This window comes from Scophthalmus maximus, chromosome 14, assembly GCF_022379125.1.
Source record: "Scophthalmus maximus strain ysfricsl-2021 chromosome 14, ASM2237912v1, whole genome shotgun sequence".
Lineage (NCBI taxonomy): Eukaryota > Metazoa > Chordata > Actinopteri > Pleuronectiformes > Scophthalmidae > Scophthalmus > Scophthalmus maximus.
The window spans coordinates 17,322,958-17,347,500 of record NC_061528.1 but is presented as its reverse complement, the minus strand read 5'-3'; the positions used below and the strand labels follow the sequence as shown (position 1 = coordinate 17,347,500).

General features: G+C 42.3%; 2 protein-coding genes across 8 annotated transcripts in view; one reads left to right on the top strand and one right to left on the bottom strand.

The window, feature by feature from the left end:
* The window catches only part of traf3ip1 (TNF receptor-associated factor 3 interacting protein 1), a 26,265-nt gene extending 8,159 nt beyond the window's left edge, over window positions 1–18,106 (bottom strand). The window contains exons 1-15 of one of the 4 annotated variants that reach the window (XM_035651440.2): window positions 14,712–15,011; window positions 12,308–12,376; window positions 9,195–9,356; window positions 8,435–8,563; window positions 7,854–8,264; window positions 7,697–7,771; window positions 7,360–7,383; window positions 6,166–6,241; window positions 5,712–5,732; window positions 4,397–4,484; window positions 2,609–2,701; window positions 2,155–2,290; window positions 2,030–2,066; window positions 1,820–1,896; window positions 1,309–1,443 (exon numbers count right to left, since the gene is read on the bottom strand). In XM_035651440.2, coding sequence (XP_035507333.2) covers window positions 1,324–1,443; window positions 1,820–1,896; window positions 2,030–2,066; window positions 2,155–2,290; window positions 2,609–2,701; window positions 4,397–4,484; window positions 5,712–5,732; window positions 6,166–6,241; window positions 7,360–7,383; window positions 7,697–7,771; window positions 7,854–8,264; window positions 8,435–8,563; window positions 9,195–9,356; window positions 12,308–12,376; window positions 14,712–14,834 — 1,641 coding nt within the window. In that variant the 5' untranslated portion in view covers window positions 14,835–15,011 and the 3' untranslated portion in view covers window positions 1,309–1,323. Of the gene's footprint in view, window positions 1–1,308; window positions 1,444–1,819; window positions 1,897–2,029; window positions 2,067–2,154; window positions 2,291–2,608; window positions 2,702–4,396; window positions 4,485–5,711; window positions 5,733–6,165; window positions 6,242–7,359; window positions 7,384–7,696; window positions 7,772–7,853; window positions 8,265–8,434; window positions 8,564–9,194; window positions 9,357–12,307; window positions 12,377–14,711; window positions 15,012–17,847 lie in introns of those variants that run through there. The other 3 variants (XM_035651437.2, XM_035651436.2, XM_035651439.2) reach the window with 3 other exon arrangements.
* agr1 (anterior gradient 1) lies at window positions 15,169–23,427 on the top strand. Of its 4 annotated transcripts, none has more exons than XM_035651442.1 (8): window positions 15,169–15,502; window positions 19,697–19,816; window positions 19,938–20,001; window positions 20,569–20,621; window positions 21,250–21,326; window positions 21,546–21,609; window positions 22,149–22,232; window positions 23,263–23,427. In XM_035651442.1, exons 1-8 carry the CDS (start codon window positions 15,382–15,384, stop codon window positions 23,313–23,315), a joined length of 636 nt encoding a protein of 211 aa, XP_035507335.1. In that variant the 5' UTR covers window positions 15,169–15,381; the 3' UTR covers window positions 23,316–23,427. The 4 variants fall into 4 exon arrangements, with proteins under 4 accessions (XP_035507335.1, XP_035507336.1, XP_035507338.1 ...); XM_035651445.2 differs by having other exon boundaries at window positions 15,370–15,502; window positions 19,713–19,816; XM_035651444.2 differs by lacking the exon at window positions 15,169–15,502 and adding an exon at window positions 18,661–19,186.
* Window positions 23,428–24,543: the final 1,116 nt, after the last annotated feature.

Sequence of the window (24,543 nt, the reverse complement as noted above, 5' to 3'; positions counted from 1 at the left end):
GTCGCAAGAAAGGTCACCCCCATAAATATACAGCAAAGTCCTCGGTCACACACACACACACAGTGGCAGGACGGAGCAAAACACAATCGTTTGGTTGTGTAAGTTCCCTTTGTTTACATCTGTTCGGAAAAGGAATTGCAAGGCACAGAAATTACAAAAGGAAATAATTAGAGGCTGGATTTTCATAAACTACACCAAATGAACGTGATGTAAAATTACAACGGCAGGCGGATTGTGACTTGTTCAGCAATGGTGTTTTGATTTTGAGCATCGGCGCTTTAAAAAAAAAAAAAAGAGACCCGCCGCAGCTGAAATTTCAAACCCGTCATACCACACAGTATGAGGAAGCTCAATATTTACATTTTTGTCCCTGCGTGTTTTACCGTGATTACAAGAGAGAGCGAGAGAGAGAGAGAAAAAAAAGACTCCATTAAGTTGACCTCTCCACCCTTTCATGTCAGGAAGGAAGTCATTATAGTTCTTTATACAGCTGACGAGGCAAGGCCAATAATGACGGAGGGGCAGACTGAGCTGGTTCCTATGTGCAGACTTACCTGCTCTAAGCGGCCCCTGCAGACCATACAGGATACTCCCGAAAATGAAAGTTTGCAACCGCTGAAAACGGAGTATGCTGCATTAAGAAAATTGGGACAAACTCTTCGAGGCGACGCTCACATTACACAAAGAGCTCTGCTATTTTGGGAGGTTTGCCTGTGTGTGTCTACGTGTCTTTGAATGTATGTTTGGTTGTGAAATACATTATCTTTTGAGATAAATTATTTTTAAGAGAAGTGTTGAGCTGGGCAGAGATACTTTACGTCAATAACTATATTTAACACACGCATGTAGAGCTGGTAAAATGCACCGGGCCTCAAAATTCCCATCAAGCTATTTCAGGTTACCGGTGACTACGCTGAGACAGCATCAGGTGTGAGTTATGAGGGATGATGTCTGAGGGCCGCAGTTGGGGAGGGGAACAGATCAGGGGCCTCTCTGCATGAGTGACAGTCCAAAACAGTGCATCCAGTAGAGTCAGGGTGGTCAGCTAGGAAGGGATGCAGGGAGAGTACGCTCCAGTGCACAGGACCACCCCAAAGCAGACAGTGTACGCCACCTCACACCACGGACTACAGACCAAACTGTACGTTTCACGCCGATTCACACTCCAAATAATGATGAGGGAGCACGGCTCTATGTGGCCAACGAACGAGCTGACAAAGGGGGAACACAAGAGCAGCGGCGATGAATGCGTCACCTTGAAAAAGCCTGTCTGTGAACTCACTGGGGAAACGAGAAGGAGAGTCTTACTAGAACGCAAAAGATTTAATCAACGTATTTAAGAGGACACTTTGCAGCAAAACGGAAACAATCAATGACTGGTGCCGCGTCTTGTTTCTGTAGTCCACATGTAGGGGAGGAGTGTGAACAGTCTACAATATTGTTCTAAAAGAAAACAAAAAAGAGTTCAGCATACCTATGATATTGAGCAACAGCAGACAACATGCTCATTTTGCTCCAGACATCTAGATTTGTGTATCGGTTAGTTGTGTGTGGTCTCTGAGGCGCTCCATACTTGCACGGCTGGTTATCAGCCCTTCAGCTTCACTGAAGGGGGGAACGTGTTTGTGATTTTAAGGCAGTGCAATTACACCTCTCCACTCCATTTGTTTACATCTTTCTTTTTTTGATAATGACCAGCGGGCATTTTGCTATGATCAAAATTCTCACCCTGGGAAGCGAAAGAGAGGACCTGACAGGGAACTAGACTGATACTGCCCTCTAGTGGAGACAGAACTACTACTACTATACAGATACATACCCGCTCTTTGGATTTGGGGGAGGATGGCGACACTTCGTAGTCTTTCTTGGTCTCAAGGATCTTTTTCACAAGACCACCTACAGTGAGAGAAAGAGTGAGAAGAGAAATGAAAGATCTATTTCCCCAAACACACCAGGTGGGAGAGGGAACAGACAGCATTATTGCTCCTTTAAAAACAAGTGGGAACTAAAAGAAAATGTGACCGTGTACCGTGCTTCTCTTTGCCATCTAGTTCTTGTGTGGGACCCTGTAATGGAAAAGAAATAGCTGATTACAATCGCAGGCTTTATGTTTCTCCACAATATTTAAACAGATCACCGTTCCAAGTTACTCACCACCTCCATCTCAGGAGCATCCGAGGGTAGCGGCGCGGCCTCCTCCACGAGAAATTGCCCATCTTCATCGTCCTCGTCCTCAGACAGCTTCTTCCCATCCATGATGACAGGTGCGGAGGGCTTGGCACTAGACAGTCTGGAAGAAAGATAAATAGCTTGACTGATCTCTAACTGGAAAAAAGTATATGGTGTGTGCTGCATGGGAGACATGTGCCATCTTGTGGGCACTTTCATCAGATGCAACTGTTGGCTCGCTCCACATTCCCTGTTATTAAACAATCACACCCAGTTTGTTCACTCTAATTAATTTAATAATCTACTGTGAGTGATGAATCTGTCCCACTGGCAGGAACGAGACCTGTGTTCACAAACTAGAGGAGGCATTTGTCCTCGCCAGGAAAAAAAAGAAAGAATTGAGAGTTTTAATATTAGTGAGTGTGTGTGGTGAAGTCACCTGTCAGCTGAGGTCACGTCAGTGTGACTCTCCTGTCTCCTGACTCTAGGAGGTGCTGGCCGAGCACTGCTGGGCCGCGCTACTCGTCTGTTGCTGTAGGATTAAAAGATTGTTAATGTTATTGAAATGGGCTGTAAAAAGTGAACACATCCGCGTACATACATATAGTTTTTGTTTAGTTTAACGAGGTAGGTTATTTTTTCTTGACTCAGTTTACAGGACCAATTCTCTGTGAACAGCTCTGTGAGATTTGCCACATGTACTTTGTGACAGTTACGCCGAGTCAATCAGATTTTGGGATAAAAAACGTTGCTTGTTGGAACAATAAACTTTGAGGGTATTAAAAACAGTTAATCTTGAATAACACAGCTGCTCTGACCAATTTTACCCAATGTGTTGGTTAAAGAAGAGGACATTCACAATTATCCTAATAACGGTAATTATTCAATTGTGAATCCACTGGAATTGTTTGATTGGCTTCAGAAGCAGAACTACAATTCTAAAATTCTACATGAAAAAATAAATAAAAAATCAGCCATACAAAAGAATGCAATGAAATAACACTCAAATTAGACCGTATTAATTTACTTGATTGCTATAATTAGTTGAATCAACATCACTCTGACGCAATCTCATCAAAATATTATGAGCTTCATGTCATATTTATTGTACTATGCAGTACTGCATTATTGGATATTGTCCATGCATTGGTCATAGTGTGAACAATTATATGTACAGATAGATGTGAGAGCAGCTTAAGTAATTAGGAAAGCAATGGAAGTTTGTGATATTGAATGAGATTGGTGTTTTTAGTCAGGGGAGGATATTTTGTGATAGTTATCCTTTACTAGCCTGCCGTAGCCAGACTAATACTCAAATGTGTATTAGTCTGGGACCTCTCGGTTAATTTTCAATTTCCAAGATGTGTTAAAGCAAAATGCCTCCAGGCGCATTTGGATAGACCTAGAACCAGTGAGAGCAACGAATCATCTGATGGCTGTTGAGCGACGCAAAGATGTCAACAGACGGAGCGGAGAGGAGATGCCTGTGATGATGATTCCACAATGTCTGTGAACGAGTGTTGGCGTTTTTGTTTGAGAAATTTGAAAAAATGTGGCTACTTTAAGTCAAATGCTTGTTTCGTTAGCGGAAGCCTTGGTTGTTTACAAAAGTCGCTTCTCTCCGCGTCACGGTTTAAACCCCAACCATTATCAGATGATCGGTTGTGATTGGACCGGCAAGATTTCTGCCGGTGGGAAATCACTTTCCAATCCAGACCGTTCGTCTGGGCGCCAGGATAATCCTTTACAGTACCTCTGTCACAGTTCCTGTCACAGCCCTATTTATTTTGGACATTGTGCTCCTGTCTCCTGCCATTCTCCATCCAGCCACCAGATGTTCTCGGACTTACCTCCCTGTTCCAATCACTTGTCTCCTATCCTCTATCTCCAGACATCCGCTTCCCTTCTTCCTAACTCGCACACCTATTCCCATTTCCTCCATTAGCTCCAAAGCATATATATACACGAGCCCCTTTCCCCCAGTCATTTGCCAAATATTCAAGCTTCATGTTTTTTGTGGACTGCCGTCTTTCCATCCTGCCAGTTCTCTGTTCCTGTTGCCGGAACCCGTCTGCAGGATTTTATCACCTTATCTGCAAATAACTTCACTTCACTGCACCTGCCTGCATGTCTGGATTTGGCTCCTCCCTTCTTCTGCTCTGCACACCAGTTGAGACAACCTCAGCAAAGTGTTTGCCAGGGGGGTGAAGGTGTTGACTGTACGAACCTTGTAGCCATGTCAGACGGCACCGAGGAGCCCGCAGCGTCCCCGTTTTCCAGAGGCACCGGTCTCTGGGCTAACTGGGCATCTCCGTCTGTGAAGGGACAACAGTGACTTGTAGTTAGCTCAGTATAACACAGCAGATCTATTCATAGCCCGGTGAAGGCTGACTCAAGTGCATGATTCTGCCTTATAACTTTATCCTTCACAACTTTAAGCTGACTTTCGACTCATGCTAAGGATGATTTGAGAGCTTTGTTCCAAAAATCCCTGCAATGGGTCATATGCTTTCAGTCACTTAATCCCCCTGGAATTATTTGCCGGTTTTAACGTCACACCCAATTGCAGTGATGTACAGCTGTTCTTCAGCATCGCGTGAAATGACTGTTGGGTGTGGTCACAGGTTCGACGGGGCACACCAGAGTTGAACCAGGCTGGAAGCTTTCAAGCAGACAGGGCAAAAAAAACAAAAAACACTCACACTTCATTGTCCCCAGAGTGAATAAATAACCTTCAAGAAAAGAGCATTTTCATACTGTGCCCCCTATTTTGGAACATACTTCCAGTTGTTTTTAGGGTCGATCTCATGTACTGTCGCTCCCTATTGTGCTGTGCGTCTGAACCCTGACCCTGTTTTCTGTTGTGTGCCCTCTTGCTTTTGACATTGCTCCTTTTTCTCCAGGATCTAAAATGATGTGGAGACTGACTATTGGACCCATAATTAGTTTTGATCCATTTGGTCTTCACATGGAAATTCTACAAACTATTACTAAGTTTAGTGGTAATTTCTGCAGGTTCTCCTATTCCACACACCGCAGACAGTTTGGGTTGGATCGGGAACTGTTGCTACTGTAAAGACCACAGAGACAATGAATCTGATGATGAGCTCGACTGACTTGACTGACTTGCTCAGACGCTTTACAAAAGAATAAAGCTGAACCCTCAGCACTGGGTGAGTCTCTCAATCACTCACTCTCCGACTCAATGTGGAGCCTGAACCCAAAGGAAGGATTCAGACTTTTTGGGGACCAACATTTCTTTGCTGCTTTACAGATTAACTACCAATTTAGGTAGTTCACCAAACAACTGTCGTCATTTATAAGAAGCCATCAGCAAATGTTATATGGTTTGTTGGAATCATGGGAGTGTTCATTGTCAGTACTCTCTTTCTCTGTAATTGCAGCCTAGCATGACAACCCTAAAATATGACTTAGCACAAGTGCACCAGGTTTCACAGGATAAATTCTTGTGTCAATGTAAAAAAAACCTCTACATGCTCATGTTTGTATGCGGCTGCAAAAGACAGAAGGAGGACACTTACCTCCCTCGCTGTCAGATTCATCTGTTGACGACAAAAAAAAAGAGACAAGGGATTGTTGGTGTCCATTATGATACAACTATGAACATTTGAGTGATCTATAATTTAAATGCTCATATAGAGTATGAAGAACGGATGAATCAATGGGCTGTGTATCGATGTAAATATTTCAGGAAAATGTTTTAGTGGAAAACATTTTTTATTGCCTCCTCCAACAGTCACTATGACTCACTCCAACTTCCCACTGAGGGAACTAGTCAGTGATTTCACAGAAAGCAAATGTAAAATCAATTTGGACTATACATTTTGTACTAAACATCCGTTCTGTTAGTGATTAAAATGTGGTTATTTACATTAAGTTAGACATCTGTATTAACTATGTGAGCTGTGCCTTATAGGTGATGTAAAAAAAAAAGTAAAATATATTATTGGGTGGAGAATGAGTCCAGGGGGTTACCTTGACCTCCGACTTTAGGTCTTCGCCTCTGACCTTTGGCAGACGAAGGCCGGGGTATTCTGGCTGGACTGTCGGACTGTGGGAGGAGCAGAGACACAACTTGAGGACGACAAGCAATGAAAGACCACACGTCTCTCACAGATAGTTAGCCATGTCTGCTTCTTTTTTATGCTTCACTCACCATTTCTTTAGTGAGGTTTAAGGGACACTGAGGTTTGCCACAGTGCAATTAAGAAACAATAAACATGAAAGATTATCTTTTTGTACTATCCTTACGGACACATGACTCTCCATACAAAACACAAAAATACGAATTTGTGAAAGAAAGAAGAGTCAAGTGCGGTTGTAGCATGTAGCAACATTCTAGCCAATTAAAAAGGCTTTTGTGAAGCACAAGAAAATACCAGAAGCACTGTAAGCGTCAACACCATAAATGAAATTACCTGCAGAAATATAATGCAAAAATATATAGAAATGGTGTTGACCCAGTTAGGAAGACAAGTGTTCCAAAGAAACAAAATATTGTAAGATGAAGGAATGACACCCTCAGAAAAGAGCAACACCTCATAATTTCCCCCTTTTCAAGATAACTCAAACACACATACATAAGGCATACCGGCTGATATATCAATATCAGAATTTTTTCCAATATCAGTATTGGCCCCCAAACAATCCAGTCAGGCTCTAATTGTAATATCATTGTGCTGTGTAACAAACTCCTGTGACACAGGGTGGTTATATACTTCACGGACTACTCAAGCCTCGCTACACTCACTGCCAAACCAAGACTTCCTCTTTGAAATGACTTTCAAACACCTGAAAAAGCAAGTTAGTGAACTGAGTTTTTTTTTGTAAACGGTTGACTTGTGGAGTGAAAACATACAGTACGCCCCAATGTCATTAACAGGTCGGACAGAGTACTGGCTGGATTTCTGTTTTACATTGCAAACGGGATCCAGAGTAAACCGTTGCATGGCGGCAGTACAGATGTAAAAGTGCATGGTAAAGTGCAAACAGCAAAATGCAAGTCATTTTACAAAATTAAGCAAATGGCATGCAAGTTGCTGGTGAATGGCGACAGCCTGGAAGACATTTAAAATGGAAAAGTGAAGGTAGGATTGTAATCACACTGCCAGATTCCTCAGTGCATCATGTCAGCTATTGAATTAGAGTAAGAGTCTTCCGAGTACTTACCTGGTTTTCAACTGCCTCTGCGGGCTGTACAGAGAAAAGAACACAGCATTATTGCCATGACACTTAGCAATTACACAGTTAATAAAGAGAACAAGATCTCACGTCTTATATACTAAAGCCCATGTTAGCACTAAACCAAGCAGGTAGCCACCCCAAGGCGTTCGGACGCTAAGATGTCCGCAAGAAAACAGCACTAATTTTCTGCTGGGTTAAATACCTCTTCACTTGGGTTTGGCTCCTTGGAAAAATAAGAGGCACCAACATTAGGAAATAGAGGGTACAGAGCCTGACTCCGTTGTAAAAAAGTGAGTATTTTTGGCCAAAGGACAGAACTTACAGTTGGTACAGGTTTGGCCGTGTTGCTGGGCTCTTCGGGGCTGGGATTTTGCTCTGGTTCATCTGACACTCGGGCCTAAGAACAAAATTACACATTAAAAGTAAATAACGTTGTTCGTCGCAAACGTGTAAGATGCGCGTGGGTTTGAGAATTGTACCTTGCTGTTGCCATTCTCTAAAATTTTCGTCCTCTCGTCCTTCTCTTTGTGAGGCTCTCTCTCCTTCTCCCGCCCTTTGTCTCTGTCTCTTCGTCTTTCCTTGTCCCTTTCCACCTCTCTGTGGGGATCCCTCTCCCTCGTCTTCTCTCGCTCTCTGCCCTTCACCTTGTCCCTGTCTTTGACTCGCCCTTTGTCTCTGTCCTTGTCTCGCTCTCGCTCTGGCTCCCGGTCTCGACTCTTTTCTTTGTCGCGTTCTTTGCTGTCCTGCTCACTGCGGTGGTGTTTGTCAGAGCGCTCCCTGTCTCGGTGGTCCTCCTTCTCCCCGTCTCTGCGTTGGCTCTCTCGCTCTTTGGGTTGGTCTGGGTCCTTCTGCTCCCGGCTACCACTGCGCTCTGTAATCTTTTTCTTTTCCTGGAAAAAACAAAATCAAAACAAAGTGTGATGATTAAATGCTAGCCACAGCTGGGACACCCATCATTTGAACATACCGTATTAGTTTGTCTTTAAACATCACAAGTAGGATAGAGCAATGTGTAACACATTTGAAATGCCTCTCTTTGATCGAGGCGGACGACTCTCACCCCTTTATCCAGGTGTCGTTCACGTCCTTCCCTGTTCTCTTTGTCCTGGGACCTGGAGGTGGCGGCCTTGGTCTTTATGTCCACCTTTTCTCCTGCAAGAACTCGCTTCACTGCTTCATCACTGGACATCTACAGATTTTTTTTGCAGGAGAGCCATTTAATTTAATACAGCCGTAATATTAATGGGTAACATTAACTGTTGGTGTTAAACAGAAAAAAAGTGTTGCATGCCGGGAATGTCTACGAGTCATGCGAGAAAGCATCTCCAAAAGTGCCCATTAGGAAAACACTAAGAGTGTTCAATGGTGCATCGCAAAATGACTCTACAGCAATTACAAAAAAAGTATTACCACCAGCATTAAGTATTTTTCAGGGAAGAGGGATACCCAATTTAAGAGAACAGAGATTAGTAAAGCGCTCACCAACCAGTTATTTTTGTGGCCTTTTAAATTTTTGCCTGGATTTATAGGCAAGCATGTAAGCATGTACATGAACAGCTGCCATGAACAGCCTTGCTAGGAAACGTCTACATGACCTGATATAAAAATACTTATATGCCCTAGACAACAGCTCATCTGTGTACACTCCATCTCCAGGGTGCAATTTAAAGGATTCTCCCCGGGCCGACTGAACAGTTTTTCCATTTGTGTCTCCAGCAAAACATTGTTAAATATTGAATTGGAGGAATTGGAGAGTCAGATGTGGGGATTTTAAATTTCATAGTCAGCTTGTGTGCGTTTAATCTTGCGAGAAGACAGACCTTGTTGAGGCAGCACTTGGCGATGGCCTGCAGCAGCTCATTGGTTTTCTCGGGCTCATGACCAGCCACGATGCGAACTGGTTTTGCTGCCAGGGGCTCGCCACTGACCAGCATCACCACATCTATGGCTTTTTGGAGGAAGGCGATCTTGGAGTCCTTATCCTGGAAAGATAAAAGATGCTGTGATAACCAGGAGAGACACCAGAAAGTTTAAAAAAAACTCCTGAGGGATTCATTTTCCAACAGTAAAATGATACTAAAATAATAATTCAACATAGCATGCATAATTGTTGGAGAGCGTTCCAATCTGTCCTCACGCACAATTTCTTACCTTAATTGGTCCAACAATTACACTCTGTGTGCATCCTTTAACTCTGATTCCTCTACTTTTCTGACCAGGCTACTTACTCTTTGTTAACATTTTATATTTTGCCTTTTCACATTATGTGAATCTAAAAAAAATATATTAGTATATTGGACATTTTTGTAATCATCCTGACACCTGGAAATTTAAGAAAAAAAATCCTCAATCTCGATGGGCCAATGAGTCACATGTTGGCTTTTGTAAGGCAGCAGGAAAGAGGAAACACAAAATCCAGATTTATAACAAGGACTGCATGCACACAGAACAAATAAATATCCAGCCCTCCTCTAATACACAAATCTCTGCATGTCTGGCTGACATTTCTCAGTGGATGTCCACGCACCACCTGAACCTCAATCTGGACAAGACTGAGATGCTTTTCCGCCCAGGGAAGGCGTCTCCCATCAACGACCTCTCCATCAACATTGAGAACTCTGTGGTGACCCCTGCTCAAAATGCAAGGAACCTGGGTGTGACACTGGATGACCAGCTGTCCTTCAATGCCAACATTGCAGATTCATCCTCCACAACATCAGGAGGATACGTCCGTTCCTCACCTGGAAGGCGACACGGATATTGGTACAAGCTCTTTTCATCTCACGCCTGGACTACTGCTACTCCCTTCTAGCTGGTCTGCCGACATGCGCCATTCGACCACTGCAGCTCATCCAGAATGCAGCGGCCCGGTTGGTCTTCAACCTACCAAAATTCTCGCACACTACACCGCTCCTCCACACCCTGCACTGGCTTCCAGTGGTGACTCGAATCTGGTTCAAGGCACCGGTACTTGCCTACCGTGCTGCGAATGGCTCAGGCCCTTCCTGCATCCAGAAAATGGTCAAATGTTACACCCCAGCCCGTCCACACTGCTCTGCTACTGCCAAACAGCTTGCTACTCCCTCACTGCGAGGGACGGGCAGCCGCCCCATATCTAAATCCCGTCTGTTTTCTGTCCTGGTTCCTCAATGGTGGAACGAGCTCCCCATTGACATCAGGACAGCAGAAACCCTCCAATGCTTCCGTCACAGACTGAAAACTCACTTGTTCAGACTGCACCTTACTCCCTGAATTTGTTTTATTTCTTTTATCTAAAATAAGCACTTGAAGCTGTTTTTTGCCTATTTGACAAATGGATTATGTACTCTATTGATATTTGCACTTTTGGGTAGTATCTTCATGGTTGAATGCACTTATTGTAAGTCGATTTGGACAAAAGCGTCTGCTAAATGAATGTAATGTAATGTTATTCAATCTTTGCCTGTGTATATTGTACACGTATTCAAGTTGGGCTAGTTTTTTCTGTATTGTCAACTACCCTGTATTGTACTGTTTTTATCACCAGGCGCTGAAGACAAAGACAATTTTTTACCACAACACGAGCGATAGATTTCCTTCACATTAATATTAACATCAACGTTTTAGCAGGCGTGTTAATAGAACAGACACTGTTCCAGACAAATGATCTGGCTAAGCAGTGGTTCTAGACAATGAGCCGCTTGCATCTGAGGAGCCTGCCAACTATATAACACAAGGACGAGTAGCTGGTGCAACCACCTGGTCCATTACATACTGTATAATCGGCAAGTCTTTGTAGTGTTCCCTTTATGATATCTCTACTCAGCAACATGCTCTAGCACATGGGGCTTTATAGACAATTAATATTAGAGAGAATTAGCAGGGGGGTGAAAAAAAAAAACTAAAATATTTCACATATAAGAACTGTATTATTTTAGAGGCACAACAGTATGATCAGTAAATTGTAATATGTTGTTTGTGACTGCATCTTGAGAATGACACTCCTTTTCACCAGTTAAAAAAGGATATACTGTATCTGTACTATTATTTATTGGTTCTAAGAAAGAGAAACTGTACACATAATCCAATCTTCTCCAGCAAGCATTTGTCTCCAGCAACAGACACAAAAACTCTGCTTTGATCTTTGCGACTTGGAGCAGAACCTAAGTCCCAAGTGTGATATGTCCCCAAAAATGCTATTGTCATCTGAGACAAATATCCAGAGTGAGGCCATTTCATACTTTTAGTCAAAGCCTTTTTTTCAAGCACACTTCTGAGGCATTTTTTTACCTCCTGTGGGCCAAGCCACTGAAGCAAAATGTCCAATGATCCGTAAGACGATTAAAGTAGTAAATAATAGTAGAAGAAATATAACCACATTTTCAAATCTATTATTTTCCCTATATAAGGATTAACAATCAGATTTTAATATATCCGATTCACACAGATTTAGGGGGTGTCTATCTCTATTCAATATAGGCCTTTACTCATCAGTCAACTTGTTGCATCTCGAACACTTGTGAAGATGGATGAAGAAACTATTTTAAATTGTAAGTACAACAATGACAAGTTATCTTTCATCACAGTTAATTGCATTTTAGGTTGCATGGCTTCGAGTTTTTAGCTTAAGCTTTGTCTCCTCTTAGCCAAGCACCATCCTATCTACTATTGATAAATAGTCAGCTCTTAAACAGCAGACCTGAGTACTAACACCTTGGCAGGCCCTTTCAGTCATGTCCTGCCAGATCCTCTCACTCAGAGTGTGTTACACAAGCAGCGTGTAGGGTTACCTCCAAACACACACCCTCAGACTGTCCCATGTAACACACAGGTGATCTCCAACACAAATAAGGTTGCTGCGTAGGACGTTAAATTGGGACAAAATAATAAGAAAGAACACTATTAACAACTAATGACATTGATTTTGTGTGGTAGGGAGGTGTGGTCAACTTACCTTTACATTATCCGACTTCATTTCATTCTCTCCGTACAGGCCTTTCAAAAAACCAGTGGTCCTTGTGATCTGGAAGTGGTGAGAAATAAAGGTTTCAAGCTTAATTATTAGATCATTTGCAATATTAAAAGGTTTGATATACCCAAAACTCACAAATACATACTGTAAACCACTATGAGGCAGCTACATCCCAACATCAGGTTTTAAGTGGCAGATGTACAAGTCCTCAATCCCAGCATATATTCTATATCTACACAATCAGCTTTTTTAACTGCAGGAGAAGTGTGTTACCAATATTGAAGGAAAACTAAATAAGAATATCCATGTGTAATTACTTCATAGAACTCATTCTATGGATCGGTTCTGGCCTTAATAGTCAAGTTCTGCAGTAGATTTCCACAACCCTGTAGTAAAACACATTAATAATCAGAGGAAAGGAGTCACACGTGTCGACGTGCTTGATCAAATATACATGAACCTACAGCGAAATATGACACTGCCCAACAGTTGGAATGTGTGAATGAGATATCAATTCTGTTTAGAAAAGTGAAACAGACTTTACTCTGCTTGACATCCAACATTAAAGGGACTCGATTAACAAGTTGAGAATGAAAAAGAAAGAAAACATACCACTGTTTTTAACCATTTTCGTTCCCTCCTAAAGAGAATTATTGGTCATATGAACCTTCAGCTTGTCCTACAGATGTTGTTCCGCCTCACTTTTTAAAAGAAATTTGTGAGACTATTGGACCCATCCAAACTATTATAAACAGCATTAAAAAAAAGAGGACTTGTATTTATATAGTGCTTTTCTAGTCTTATTTCCCACTTAATGTGCTTTACAGGAAGTCAAATTCACACATTTAGCCAGTGCTGCCATTTGCCGCGCCTTTCCTGTCACATTCATACACTGCCGGAGGAGCTGTCATAGGCAATTCAGGGTTAAGTGTCTTGCCCAAGGAAACATCCGCATGCGGACTAAGGGAAGATGGGATCGAACCGCCAACCTTCGGGTATGTGGATGACCAACTCAATCTCCTGAGCCACAGGCGCTTTGTCCCAACAACTTTCAAGCATTCAACCACTTTAGAGGGCTCAGTCCTCTTACTTCTGACCAATTTCCAAAATCCTGTTTCTTTCTAAAATCTTAGAAAGATTGTACTCAAACAATTCCAATCCTTCTTAGACTTACATGGCATTCTTTGGGTGTTTCAGTCTGGCTCAATGCCCTGCACAGCACTGAATCAGTACTTTTTTAAGTTTTTAAAAATCGTTTATCAGCTGCTGACTGCAAGGATTCTGCCATTCTTATGCTTTTAGATCTTACAGCTGCATTCGACACAGTAGACCATAATATCCTCAATTCTCGCCTGGAGTTGTTTTGGTATTAAGTTTTTCTGTCAAACTTGGGGACTCTGTTTCCCCCTCAGTGCGTGGAGTCCCTCAGGGTTCAATTCTCAGACAAATCCTATTTTCCCTTTACTTGCTTCCCTTAGGGTCCATTTTTAGAAAATATGGCATCTCAATCCACTGTTATGCAGATGACACTCAAATTTACCTGCCTTCGACAGAGAGAGACACTGACTCTTTGAAGCCACTGTTAGACTGACTGAAGGACATCAGAGCCTGGATGGCCTTAAACTTGTTAAACCTAAATGAGGGTAAAACTGAAGTCCTGATTTTTCGAGCAAGCGATGCCTCTGATGCCCCTTAAATGAATCTGTGTTCCCAGGAACCATGTGTAAAACCCACTGTTAAAAAATCTGGGTGTGATAATGGAGTGTTTTTAAATTGGAAAAACAGATTAACTCTGTGATCAAATCCAGCTTTTTCCATTTGAGGCCTGAATCTAAGGTCAAGTCCTTTTTATCGTTTATCGATTTTGAGAAGGTGTTACATGCTTTTATCTCGTACCGACTGGACTATTGTAATGCCCTTTATGTTGGTATTAGCCAGGCCTCCTTCTCACGCTTGCAGTTGGTCCAGAATGCTCCAACCTGTTTACCTGACCTCTTACAACCCCATATCCCATCATGGTCACTCAGATCCGCTGACCAGTTGCTTCTGGTAATCCCCAGGCTAAGTTTGAAGCACAGGGAAATCGTGCCTTTGCAGTCGTAGCTCCCAAACTCTGGAACGAGTTGCTTCTGTAAAATTAGATTGGCCCCTACACTTCCTATCTTTAAATCCTGTCTTAAAAAACATTTTTACTCATTGACTTTCAACTCAGTAGAACGGTTATTCTTCCCTGTCCTTCGTCTGTTAAACTGGTCCCTGTGTTTTACAGATCTTTGTTGTTTTGTTTGTTCTTGGGTCTTGGGATATTTTTAATGTACAGCACTTTGGTCAACTGTTGTTGTTTTTAAATGTGCTCTATAAATAAATCTGGTTTGATAAGCCTCACCTCACTGAAGATGTCGTGAAGGTATCGAAATGGGGGTTTGCTTAGCAGTTTCTCCGTGAGAGGTGGTTTCTTTATCACTTTGCCCAGCGTGTCCTGGGTCTTTTTCACCACTGCCGGGTTCATGACACCAGTCCAAAGTGAAGCTTAGCAATTTTAGCACACAAGCGACAGCAAAAATCAATCAAGAGTTCCTCAAGAAATTATGCTTGTCTTTGCGGCTGGTGGTCTCGGTCCGGTTCTGCATTTTCAAATGAGGTCAAGTAACTCTGTGTCTCGCCTCGGTGTCTGATATAATATAAATGGGATTCCGAGAGGATTCACAACGTGTTATATGCGATGAGATCACAGGAGTGTGTGTGCATTTGATCCTTTGATCAATGGGGATGACATTACATTTACATCATAATGGAATGCAGCCTTTCCCCTTCATGCATTCAGTTCTACTGGATTTTGACTGCCACTGCTGCCTTTTCTTTCTTTTTTTTATGAGGAGATTGGGCTCTGTCTTATTAAGGGATGTATACAGAAACCCGGTATTAAACAGGGCTAAATTATGAAACACCTTAGTATCGATAAGCTCCAACGTTATCGGTGCTGCTAACAGTATTGAAGAAATGAATGCATTCGTCTATGATGGATTTTCGCTATTCCTAATCCTGAGGAGAGTTCCATGTCTCTCTGTGTCGTTCGGAGCCTATCCTGTGCAGAGGGCTGGGCGAGTTCTCACTGCCTGTTGTCACACACACAGACCGGAGGACTGTACTACGAAGCTAGGTTACTGGCTTTTCAGGGTAAGTTCAAGAGTAACTTCATGACGTCAGGGGTAACTTCTAGGAAAACCTGAAAGAGGCTCACCCCGCAGGTGAGGGGTTTTAGAGACCGTCAGAATCTACCGGGACACCCAGATGATGCTTTTTATGAAAAATATATATTCATTATCTTTGATAACTTCATGTTTGACCGAGGCTCCCTAGACTTATAAAATCTGTATCAGAATGAGGGAATTACAGTTATTCTCAATCGATTTGGCACATTTACTGAAACAAACTTAAAATTGTCAAAACTCTAAATACAATCCTCACACCATGTGGTACATTCAGCACACCACTCTATGTGACCTGCAAAAGGTGATTACTCAATCCAAAGAATTAACTCATAATGTTCAAATGTAAATAAATCCATCAATGAAGAAGTCATTGTCATCAAAACAAAAGGTTCCTTTATCATTGCTCAGACCAGTCAAAATACCAAAACATCCTGTCAAATGACAGTGTAATCTGAAAGTTTGATAGTTACCCATTGTAATATTGTCCAATTTCTTACAATGTATATGTAGGCAGCTGAATAGTATTGATGTCAGCCGTGGCACACACTATACTTTCAACAAAACATTTTTTTCTCACCAGCCAACCGCAAATACTTGTACGAATAAAAAATATGTGCAAGAAAAAAGAGAATATGCTGCAAATGTATCAACCTCATAGGTCATCCAATCTCTCCTCTCTGCCTGGCCACAACATTTCATCCACATCACACCTGATATCTTCCCTTGCAATGCAACGAGGGCTTTTGGCATGACGCAGCCACCCCCTACAACAATCTGCTGTGATGATCCTCACAACCAACACCCATTGTAGTTGCAGTAAGGACATATACCTACCATCTCCGTGCAGAAAATCACTCCTCAATGGGATTTAGGAATGGGGAGAAACTCCATCGAATAATGTGGGATGGCAACAAACCATTCCCTCACTGCATTTGAACGATGGAAACTTACGCTGTGCCAAACTATAACATACGTACCACATAACTCTCATGTGTCTAATATATGTGCGACAGGTTATTGTGATTGTTGGTTGCTCTATTTAGCATGTAGGGATTTACACAATGAACATGTGTAGAATTGCATTTGAGAAAAATATGATTCAATAGCAATGAATGCAGACTATTTTCATATGCAAAACCTTACTCAGTGCATTTTGTGCCAGAGCAACTATGAATGACTATAGTCATGTGAACAGCTGACCTAATGTTCATATAAATCGTCATATAGTTTGACAACGTTTAACAGTCATTCGACGATTGTGCCAAAGCGATTGAGAAAAACTGTAATGAGGGGGGTATGCATGTTTTGGATATTTTCACTACATTCTCGGCCTATGAATAACAACATTATTCACACCGTGTAACCCATCCAGTACGAAAATCGTATATTTTGATCACACACACACACACACACACACACACACACACAATGCTTGTCATTAGCAGCTGGTAGGCGGCCCTGGTCTGTACCTGGTCTGTACCTGGTCTGTACCTGGCCTTCTCTCCACCTGACAGTCACAGGTGCTGCACGGATCACAACTTCCGGGGAAGCAGTCATTTTGCTGTGGAGTTCTCCCTCAACCCTTCCCAAAATCAAAGATGACATAATCGTCAGGAAACACTTGTGTTTTTATTCAAGGCGAGTAAGGAAACCCCCCAATGCATTACGGACGAGCTCACTGTTCGCTCTCTAATCGAACAGCGGCCATAAGCCGCTCAGCGTCCGTGATCTCAACGTGACGCGTCCAGCCCACCTGGCAGTCGCCACTGTTTCATCCTGGTTGACTAACCACGGTGGACATAAAACAACAACAACAACAACAACAACAACAACAACAACACCTTTGTTGACCCCCGCGCGGGCGCGAGTCGTGCCTGGCAACTGGACGACGCCGCTGACACGGCTAGCTAAGTGGCTAACCCGACATTGTGAACTGAAGAGGCGGTTTGCTGGTGAACGTTAGCAGGAGTTTGTTTGTTTGACTGGTGACCGAGCCCTGGCCCTGGTGTGACCGGTCGTTACCATCGTGCTACGACACACAATCTGGTCGCTTGAGAAAGAAAACAAAACACCACAACGACTGCGGGGCTAGCGACGCTTTCAGCCGAGTGAAAGTGCACCTCCTTGGTTAGCTTAGTCCATGCTAACGTCGGCGTGCTTGCTAGCTAACCGGCTCGCTCATAACGTGTTTATCAGACCAAGTCAGTGTTTGTGTGAACACATGAATACGGACAAGACGAGCTCCCGGCGGAAGTGAAACGAACGCCAGCGTGCTAACTTCGCGCAGCGTGAACGGGTCGAGCCCCTCACCTCACTGAGGATGTCGTGCAGGTATCGGAACGGGGGTTTGCTCAGCAGTTTGTCCGTGAGGGGCGGCTTCTTGATCACTTTGCCCAGCGTGTCCTGGGTCTTCTTCGCCACCGCCGCGTTCATGGCACCGGTCGAACGATTTTCAGCGCAGAAACGACGGTCAAAAGACAACCCCGCAGCGGAGGGGGTGGTAAAAAAAAACAAAACAAACTTGGGTTGGCTCTCGCGCCTGGTTGCTATGTCAATATTCTGCTATCCCACAGTGCACCGCTGCCGAAGACTGCGCATGCGCCGAAGGCTTACGGTTGCTAAGAGCTGCCCGTGACCATAGCAACGGCTAACAACCTGCAACAAAGCTGTGATAGATAGATAAATGGGTAGATAGATAAATAGATAGATTGATGGATGGATGGATAGACAGATAGATGGATAGATAGATAGATAGATAGATAGATAGATATACAGATGGATAGATAGATAGATAGAGAGATTGGATAGATAGACAGATGGATAGATAGATAGATAGATAGATAGATAGATAGACAGATAGATAGACAGATGGATAGAGAGCATCAGTCCCAAATTCTGATTTAAATGAAAAATGTGCAGCGCTTCACAGTGACCTGACACACTGGCTATTGCTACAGTCATAAATAACTTCCTGCAGCAGGTGGTCCGGCCTCCAGAGGACCTTATATTCACAGTTACATCACGGTGTCACTCTGGGATTACACAACGACACCAAATACATCAAGACTGCCTGAATCCACACACACACACACACACACACACACACACACACACACACACACACACACATCTTGAATAACTGCACATACATGTTTATGAGAATTGATGCTGTTTAAAAGGCAAAGGTTGGTCACAGCAAATATAGATTTGTTTTGTTTTTTGTTGTTGTTTACTGCACTTTGTATGTAAAGTCAGTGGATGCAGTGGATGAATAAAAATGTATTCATGGCATCATTTTGTATCCCCCAAAATAGTTGTGGTTCTCTGAAGTCCTTAAAGGATGTCACCGGGTGTCACGGTCAGCGATCCATTTGTCGAGGGGATAAATATTAGTTTAGATATAAGATTAAGGTTAAAGAAATGTTTGAGATACTGTGTAAGCAGTATGCAGATATAGTCTACACCCCCTTTCTATAGAAATCAGCTGTCTGATGATTTGCGTTTGTTGCGTAGTGTAGTAAATTATAGTTATTTATGGCACACTACTTTGATATACCTGTTTGGTGAGTTCAACTGAAAAGAAACAGCTGACAAAAGAGAAGGCATATGCAAGAGTTAGTGCAGATGCATGTTGCTTCTTGCTGTCAAGGTAAGACCTCTACTTTATGTGACTTCAAGTGACAGAAATACTTGAATAATGAAATACCTTTCGTATATTAAAAAAAAGAATATATTGTATTTCATAGATGCTTAAGGGCCTTCTACAGAATTCAAAGCTTGTTACTGAAAATACTGTGTATTTTTAAGTTTAAGTTTTAAACCTACTTGTATCCTCTGAATTACTAAACTTACTAAATGACTAAACTTATTGTAATGGTACATTGATGCATTTTTTCTTTTGTTAATATTAAAATACAAATGGAATTATTTTTTATAACAAACAAGGTTATTATAACACGTGGTTGTTAACTGCCTTTTTGACATTGTTACTGTACATACAGTCATTTGATTCCCAGCCTTGCCAAGCTTGTTTGGTGAGTGTGGTGTGCTGTGAGCGAGCCGAGGGATTGCAGTGGTGACAATGCTTTCCATATACAGTACAAAAACATCTCGCTGAATTTCACTGCCCTCTCATCCATCTGTCCGACCGTCACTGCAGTTCTCTCGTTGGACAGGGAAGTGATGCTACGCTGGGTCTTGCTCGCTTTGCTCTTTGGCGTCTGTGCCAGTGGCGGGGAGCAGAAAAATAAGAAAGTGAAGCCTCAGTCCCTGTCGAGAGGTGGGTGGCGATCCTTTGTCGAAAGCACACACCTTTCCCTCTCAGGAATCCTTTAGCAAACGGAATTGAAAGATGTCATTTTGATTTTGTGTCAAAAGACTTGCACTTTTTATTTTTGCAGGATGGGGGGATGATATAAGCTGGGTCAAAACTTACGAAGAGGGCCTGTCAGAGATGGTCACCAGGTAAAACTGTGCCTTGGCAACAGTCCTGAATGTCTCTTGATTGTGTGAGAGCAGAATTTCGAATGGCAACCTGCAGTGTGCGCCCTTTAATTCCCCTTCAGCTGCATCTTCGAGGCTGGGGTCGAACAGATGTCATGCATATATGAATCAATATCACCCAGCAGAAAGCAGAGAGCTATCACTAATCAAAATGCTGCTCTCTAATTATGGATACTTTTGATGAATCTTTGACAACAAAAAACATATTGTGAGATGCCTCTTACATGGCCTGTGTGTACATTTTGTGTAATACTTCTGCAAATAAATACTGTGTTAGGGATATATTTTCATCTTAATTACCCTACTCATGCATCCACGAGTATGATTAGATGGCTCACAGGCTCACATTGAGGTTAACATACAGCACTGTGCGCTCCTCTAATGGACCATGGCCCGATGTCTGTCCCATACAGCAAATCGTTCTTTTGTCAGGGTTTATGTGGTTTTAAGGCTGCGTTCACACCCGCCATCGTGCCCATTGCGCCGAGGAATGTGCTGACTTGTTTCTCTGCGGTCTCCTTCTCGCAGCAACAAGCCTCTGATGGTCATCCATCACCTAGACGAATGCCCATTCAGTCAAGGTACTGCAGCGACTCAGCCCCTATTAAAATTGTTTGAATGTAATAGCATAGGCTCGCACGCCCTGCACTGCCACTCTCCAGCCCAGACTGTGGCCTGGGCTTGGTTTTTTTTCACAGGGAACAAAAGGGGCACATTCTTTAATAACCTGCCAAGCAGGAACTGAAGCGGTCACGAATTATGTTCTTAAATCACTCAGCGGACTTCCTGGAAGTACGGGAATCTCAGCGGAAGTCTACATTCATGCACTTCTTTTCACATACGCCACACAAGACCACCTACGGGGGGAAAAGTCTGGCTTCTTCTCTTGATTCATGGCAGGTTTGAATAGAGGAGCAGATTATTTTACACGCTGCCTCTGAAAGCCCGAGCAAGTCGTACTCATGACCGAGTTTGGTTCACAACTCAGCCAAACTATTTGAGGAGGATTTAAATCATTTCGCTTATTATATTCAGAAATCTCTGACACGCATGTTCTGCTCTCTGCGACTGAAGGTTTATGAACACTGCGATACCTGCTTACGCAAATGCCCCCCTTTTTTTTGGAGCATTATTACAATGACTACTTTAAAGCCACAGTTGAATGTTGTCGTGTTGTCGTAGTGAAACTAAACAGATTTCTGTCGGCAGCACTGAAGAAGGCGTTCGTCGCCAAAAAGCCCATCCAGAAAATGGCCAAAGAGGATTTCATCATGGTCAACTTGGTGGTAATTAAAGATCTGCTGTACATGGAGAAACTCTTTTCCCCACTGCAGTGCAGTGCACAGCAAATATAGAAAATACAGCACTCAAGACATGAGCACTATCAGGCATAATTAAAGGTTAAAAATGATGTGCAGAGAAGAATAGCATTTAGAAATAACCACTTGCTTATTACTTTACTCTTTATGTACCAACTGCTGCTGTCTATATTACGTTTTTTACAGGAGGAGACTGAGGACCCGAATATGGCACCCGATGGCCATTATGTTCCTAGAATCCTCTTTATTGGTAAGTATTTGCATCATTTATCAATTTGGAACATTTCAAATCAGTTGAAAACATTTGTATCCCTGTATAATCATTTAAACTTCCAGCAGACAAGAGGTAAAGCTTATTTGCTGCTGTATTTCCTGACTTATAATTTTTCTTTAAGTAAGTTTTATTTGAGAAGTATACAGCCTAGTTTTTCGCCCAAGGCTGATTTATGTATTTTTTTTGGGACAATCCAAAATGTCACAGTTGTCCATCTGTTCTTTGAGCAGAACAGGGTTTCGAGCATCATCGATTGCATAGATACGGTGCTGATGAGAGGGACTCAATGAGCGCCGACAGACTCAGCATGTCACTTTCTCTTACAAAATCTCACTTTCTCTCTCAGAATTTCAGTGCCAAATATTTTGAAAGGCAGTTACCGAAACACAAGCAGTTAACTTAATGAGCAACAGTGACAGCAGAAGCAGCTCTGACAGTCGGATAATCACACTCTTCAGCAAACGGTGTGTGTGTGTGTGTGTGTGTGTGTGTGTGTGACACGTGCCTTTCTGCAGATCCGTCCATGACTGTGCGCAGAGACATTGCAGGGAAGTACAATAACCGCCTCTACACTTACCAGCCAGAGGACATGGATTTATGTGAGTGACCATCCACCATGACACTTTGCGGGGGGGAGGAAATAGGCCCGCTCACCTTGGGCTGTCATGATCGTGAGGACAGACCACAACCTTGTACTTTTGTACTTCCTCGATACTTTGACTGAAATGACACATTTTGTTTACATCGGAAGGACATGCAGAGCAGTAGACTTTTACATGCATGTAATCAACAAGCCGTTGAGGAGGTGGTATACAGTGGAACAACGGCTTAAATACAATACTTGAAAAATACATACCAAGTCATTTCCAAAACATCCATGTGTCTGATTCACAGAGTTAAGTTGAGGATACAAAAGAGGAGGCAGGCGGGTTTGAGGCAGAGACAGTCCCAGCACCACTTGAAATCAACACTGCAGGAGCAACAAAGAATGAAACAAAAGAGAAAATTAGACAAAATTAAAACAAACGTTTGGACTCCTAAATGAGTGTTTTTTCATACGTTTGACTTTTAGATGAAAGATGTACCTAAATGTTGTGTTTACACACAGAATGCAATTCAAAATTCGAGCTTTTTTTTAACAATGAATTTTGATTCAAATCAGCACAAAACTTTAACAAGAGCAAAGAAGCGGGTTCAAATCTTGTTATCCGCGGCGCTGGGGCTAAAAAGCAGAACAGCTTACTATTTCAAGTCTACAGCGAAGGTCGTATGATGTTGAAAAATGAGCAGGCTGGCGCTGTACTTTAAATCTAAAGGTTACCTGTGGCCTAACTTTGCCTTGCACTTAATAGAAAGCTCCTCTGGCCCTGCAGAAAAAAATAACACAACAGCTCTGCTTTCCAGATACGTCTGTAAAACCGGCGTTGCCATTCAGTCCGGGGGTCGACGTGAAACAATAAAATAAACAAAACCTTTTCATACAAAAATCGGAGCTGAGCCCCCTGAAGTGAAAAGAACAGCGGCTGCGGCTCGTGCAGCCTTTTATTCACGAGTCATTCCATTAAGGAAAGACAGCCGTGGCCTTTATTCACATTTGTCCCCTTTTTTTTTCTTCTTTTCTTTCAACAGTGGCCAAAAATATGAAAAAGGCCAAACGCCTGCTGCTGCACACTGAACTCTGAGCCCGGCTCCGTCTGACACCTGATGTCTCCGCGGCCTCCAGTCATATGCCACCTACAGGTGTACATGATGTTCACTGCTCAATGAAACCAGAATAAATGTTCACAAAGTGAAGCCTCCATCGTTTTTCTCACACTTATAGAAAAACACTGATGCTAGTAGAATCCTGTGAGTATTGAAGGTGGCACAACTTTTGGATCGCTACTTAAACTTCAATTAAAACCTACTTTATAATTTAGAACCAAGGGGAAAAAAAGCATAGATAAACATATATATATTGCTATTTCAAGATTCAGGATGCTTCGTCTAAAACACTGTGACTGTATTGTCCCAACGGTTTTAAAGCAATAGTTTCACAGTTTGATTTTTATTTATTATTATTTTACTACTGTTGGCTCGTCTTTCTGTGATGTTTAACCCCTTCTCTATTGACATTTAATCAAAGGGTGGATCTTTTAAAAGCATTGAGAACACCGTTCACTGGCAGAAGATGCACTAGAAATATATTTTCACGGTTAGTATTGCTTTAGATAATCCGGGCGCAGATGTCCACAACAGTTCGATGGACTTCATTAAAAATTATCCCAAAATGATTTGGGATATTTGCAAATTTTAAAAAAAATTTACTACAAAATTGCAGGTGCACTCAAGTACTGGGCTCAATATATACATAAATAAATAAATATGTGTGTGTGTATGTATGTATGTATATATATATATATATAAAGATAAATAGAGATAAATAAATAATGCTTTCATTCATCATCCATCCATACTCGCTCATACTCACATTCATGCCAGCATGATTACCGTACACTAATTGCCAACGTATACAATAAAAAAGAAGTCCATATTGCCTATGACAGTAAAGTGCATTGTGTATGACAAATAAATGATTGCACATTAATGCTGACATGTATTTGGGGTGTGTACTTGAGTTCAGTAAAGAATTGAATCCCATTGGACAGTAACTGTAAAAATTGAATGAGTATATTCTCACAGATATTGGGATGTGTTTGCCATTAGGTGGCAGTATAACATAGATCTTCCAACTCTCATGTAGTGTCTCATGACTTCTTCTGAAATCCTACATACACCAGTAATGACAAAGGGGAGCATTCTTTGTATTTGGTTGCATCAATTATATTGTCGCAGGGAGCGAACTGTCCCCGCGACACAGTGCCCCACATTACACTGTGACCTCTCGGGTATTATATGGACTGCGCAGTA

Bases quoted from the DNA above. Each gene is read 5' to 3' on its own strand.
- agr1 (XM_035651442.1), top strand. From the start codon at position 15,382: ATGTCTCTCTGTGTCGTTCGGAGCCTATCCTGTGCAGAGGGCTGGGCG. The intron at 19,817-19,937 runs GTGGGTGGCGAT...TTATTTTTGCAG, and splicing joins GCCTCAGTCCCTGTCGAGAG to GATGGGGGGATGATATAAGC. The intron at 21,327-21,545 runs GTAATTAAAGAT...CGTTTTTTACAG, and splicing joins TCATCATGGTCAACTTGGTG to GAGGAGACTGAGGACCCGAA.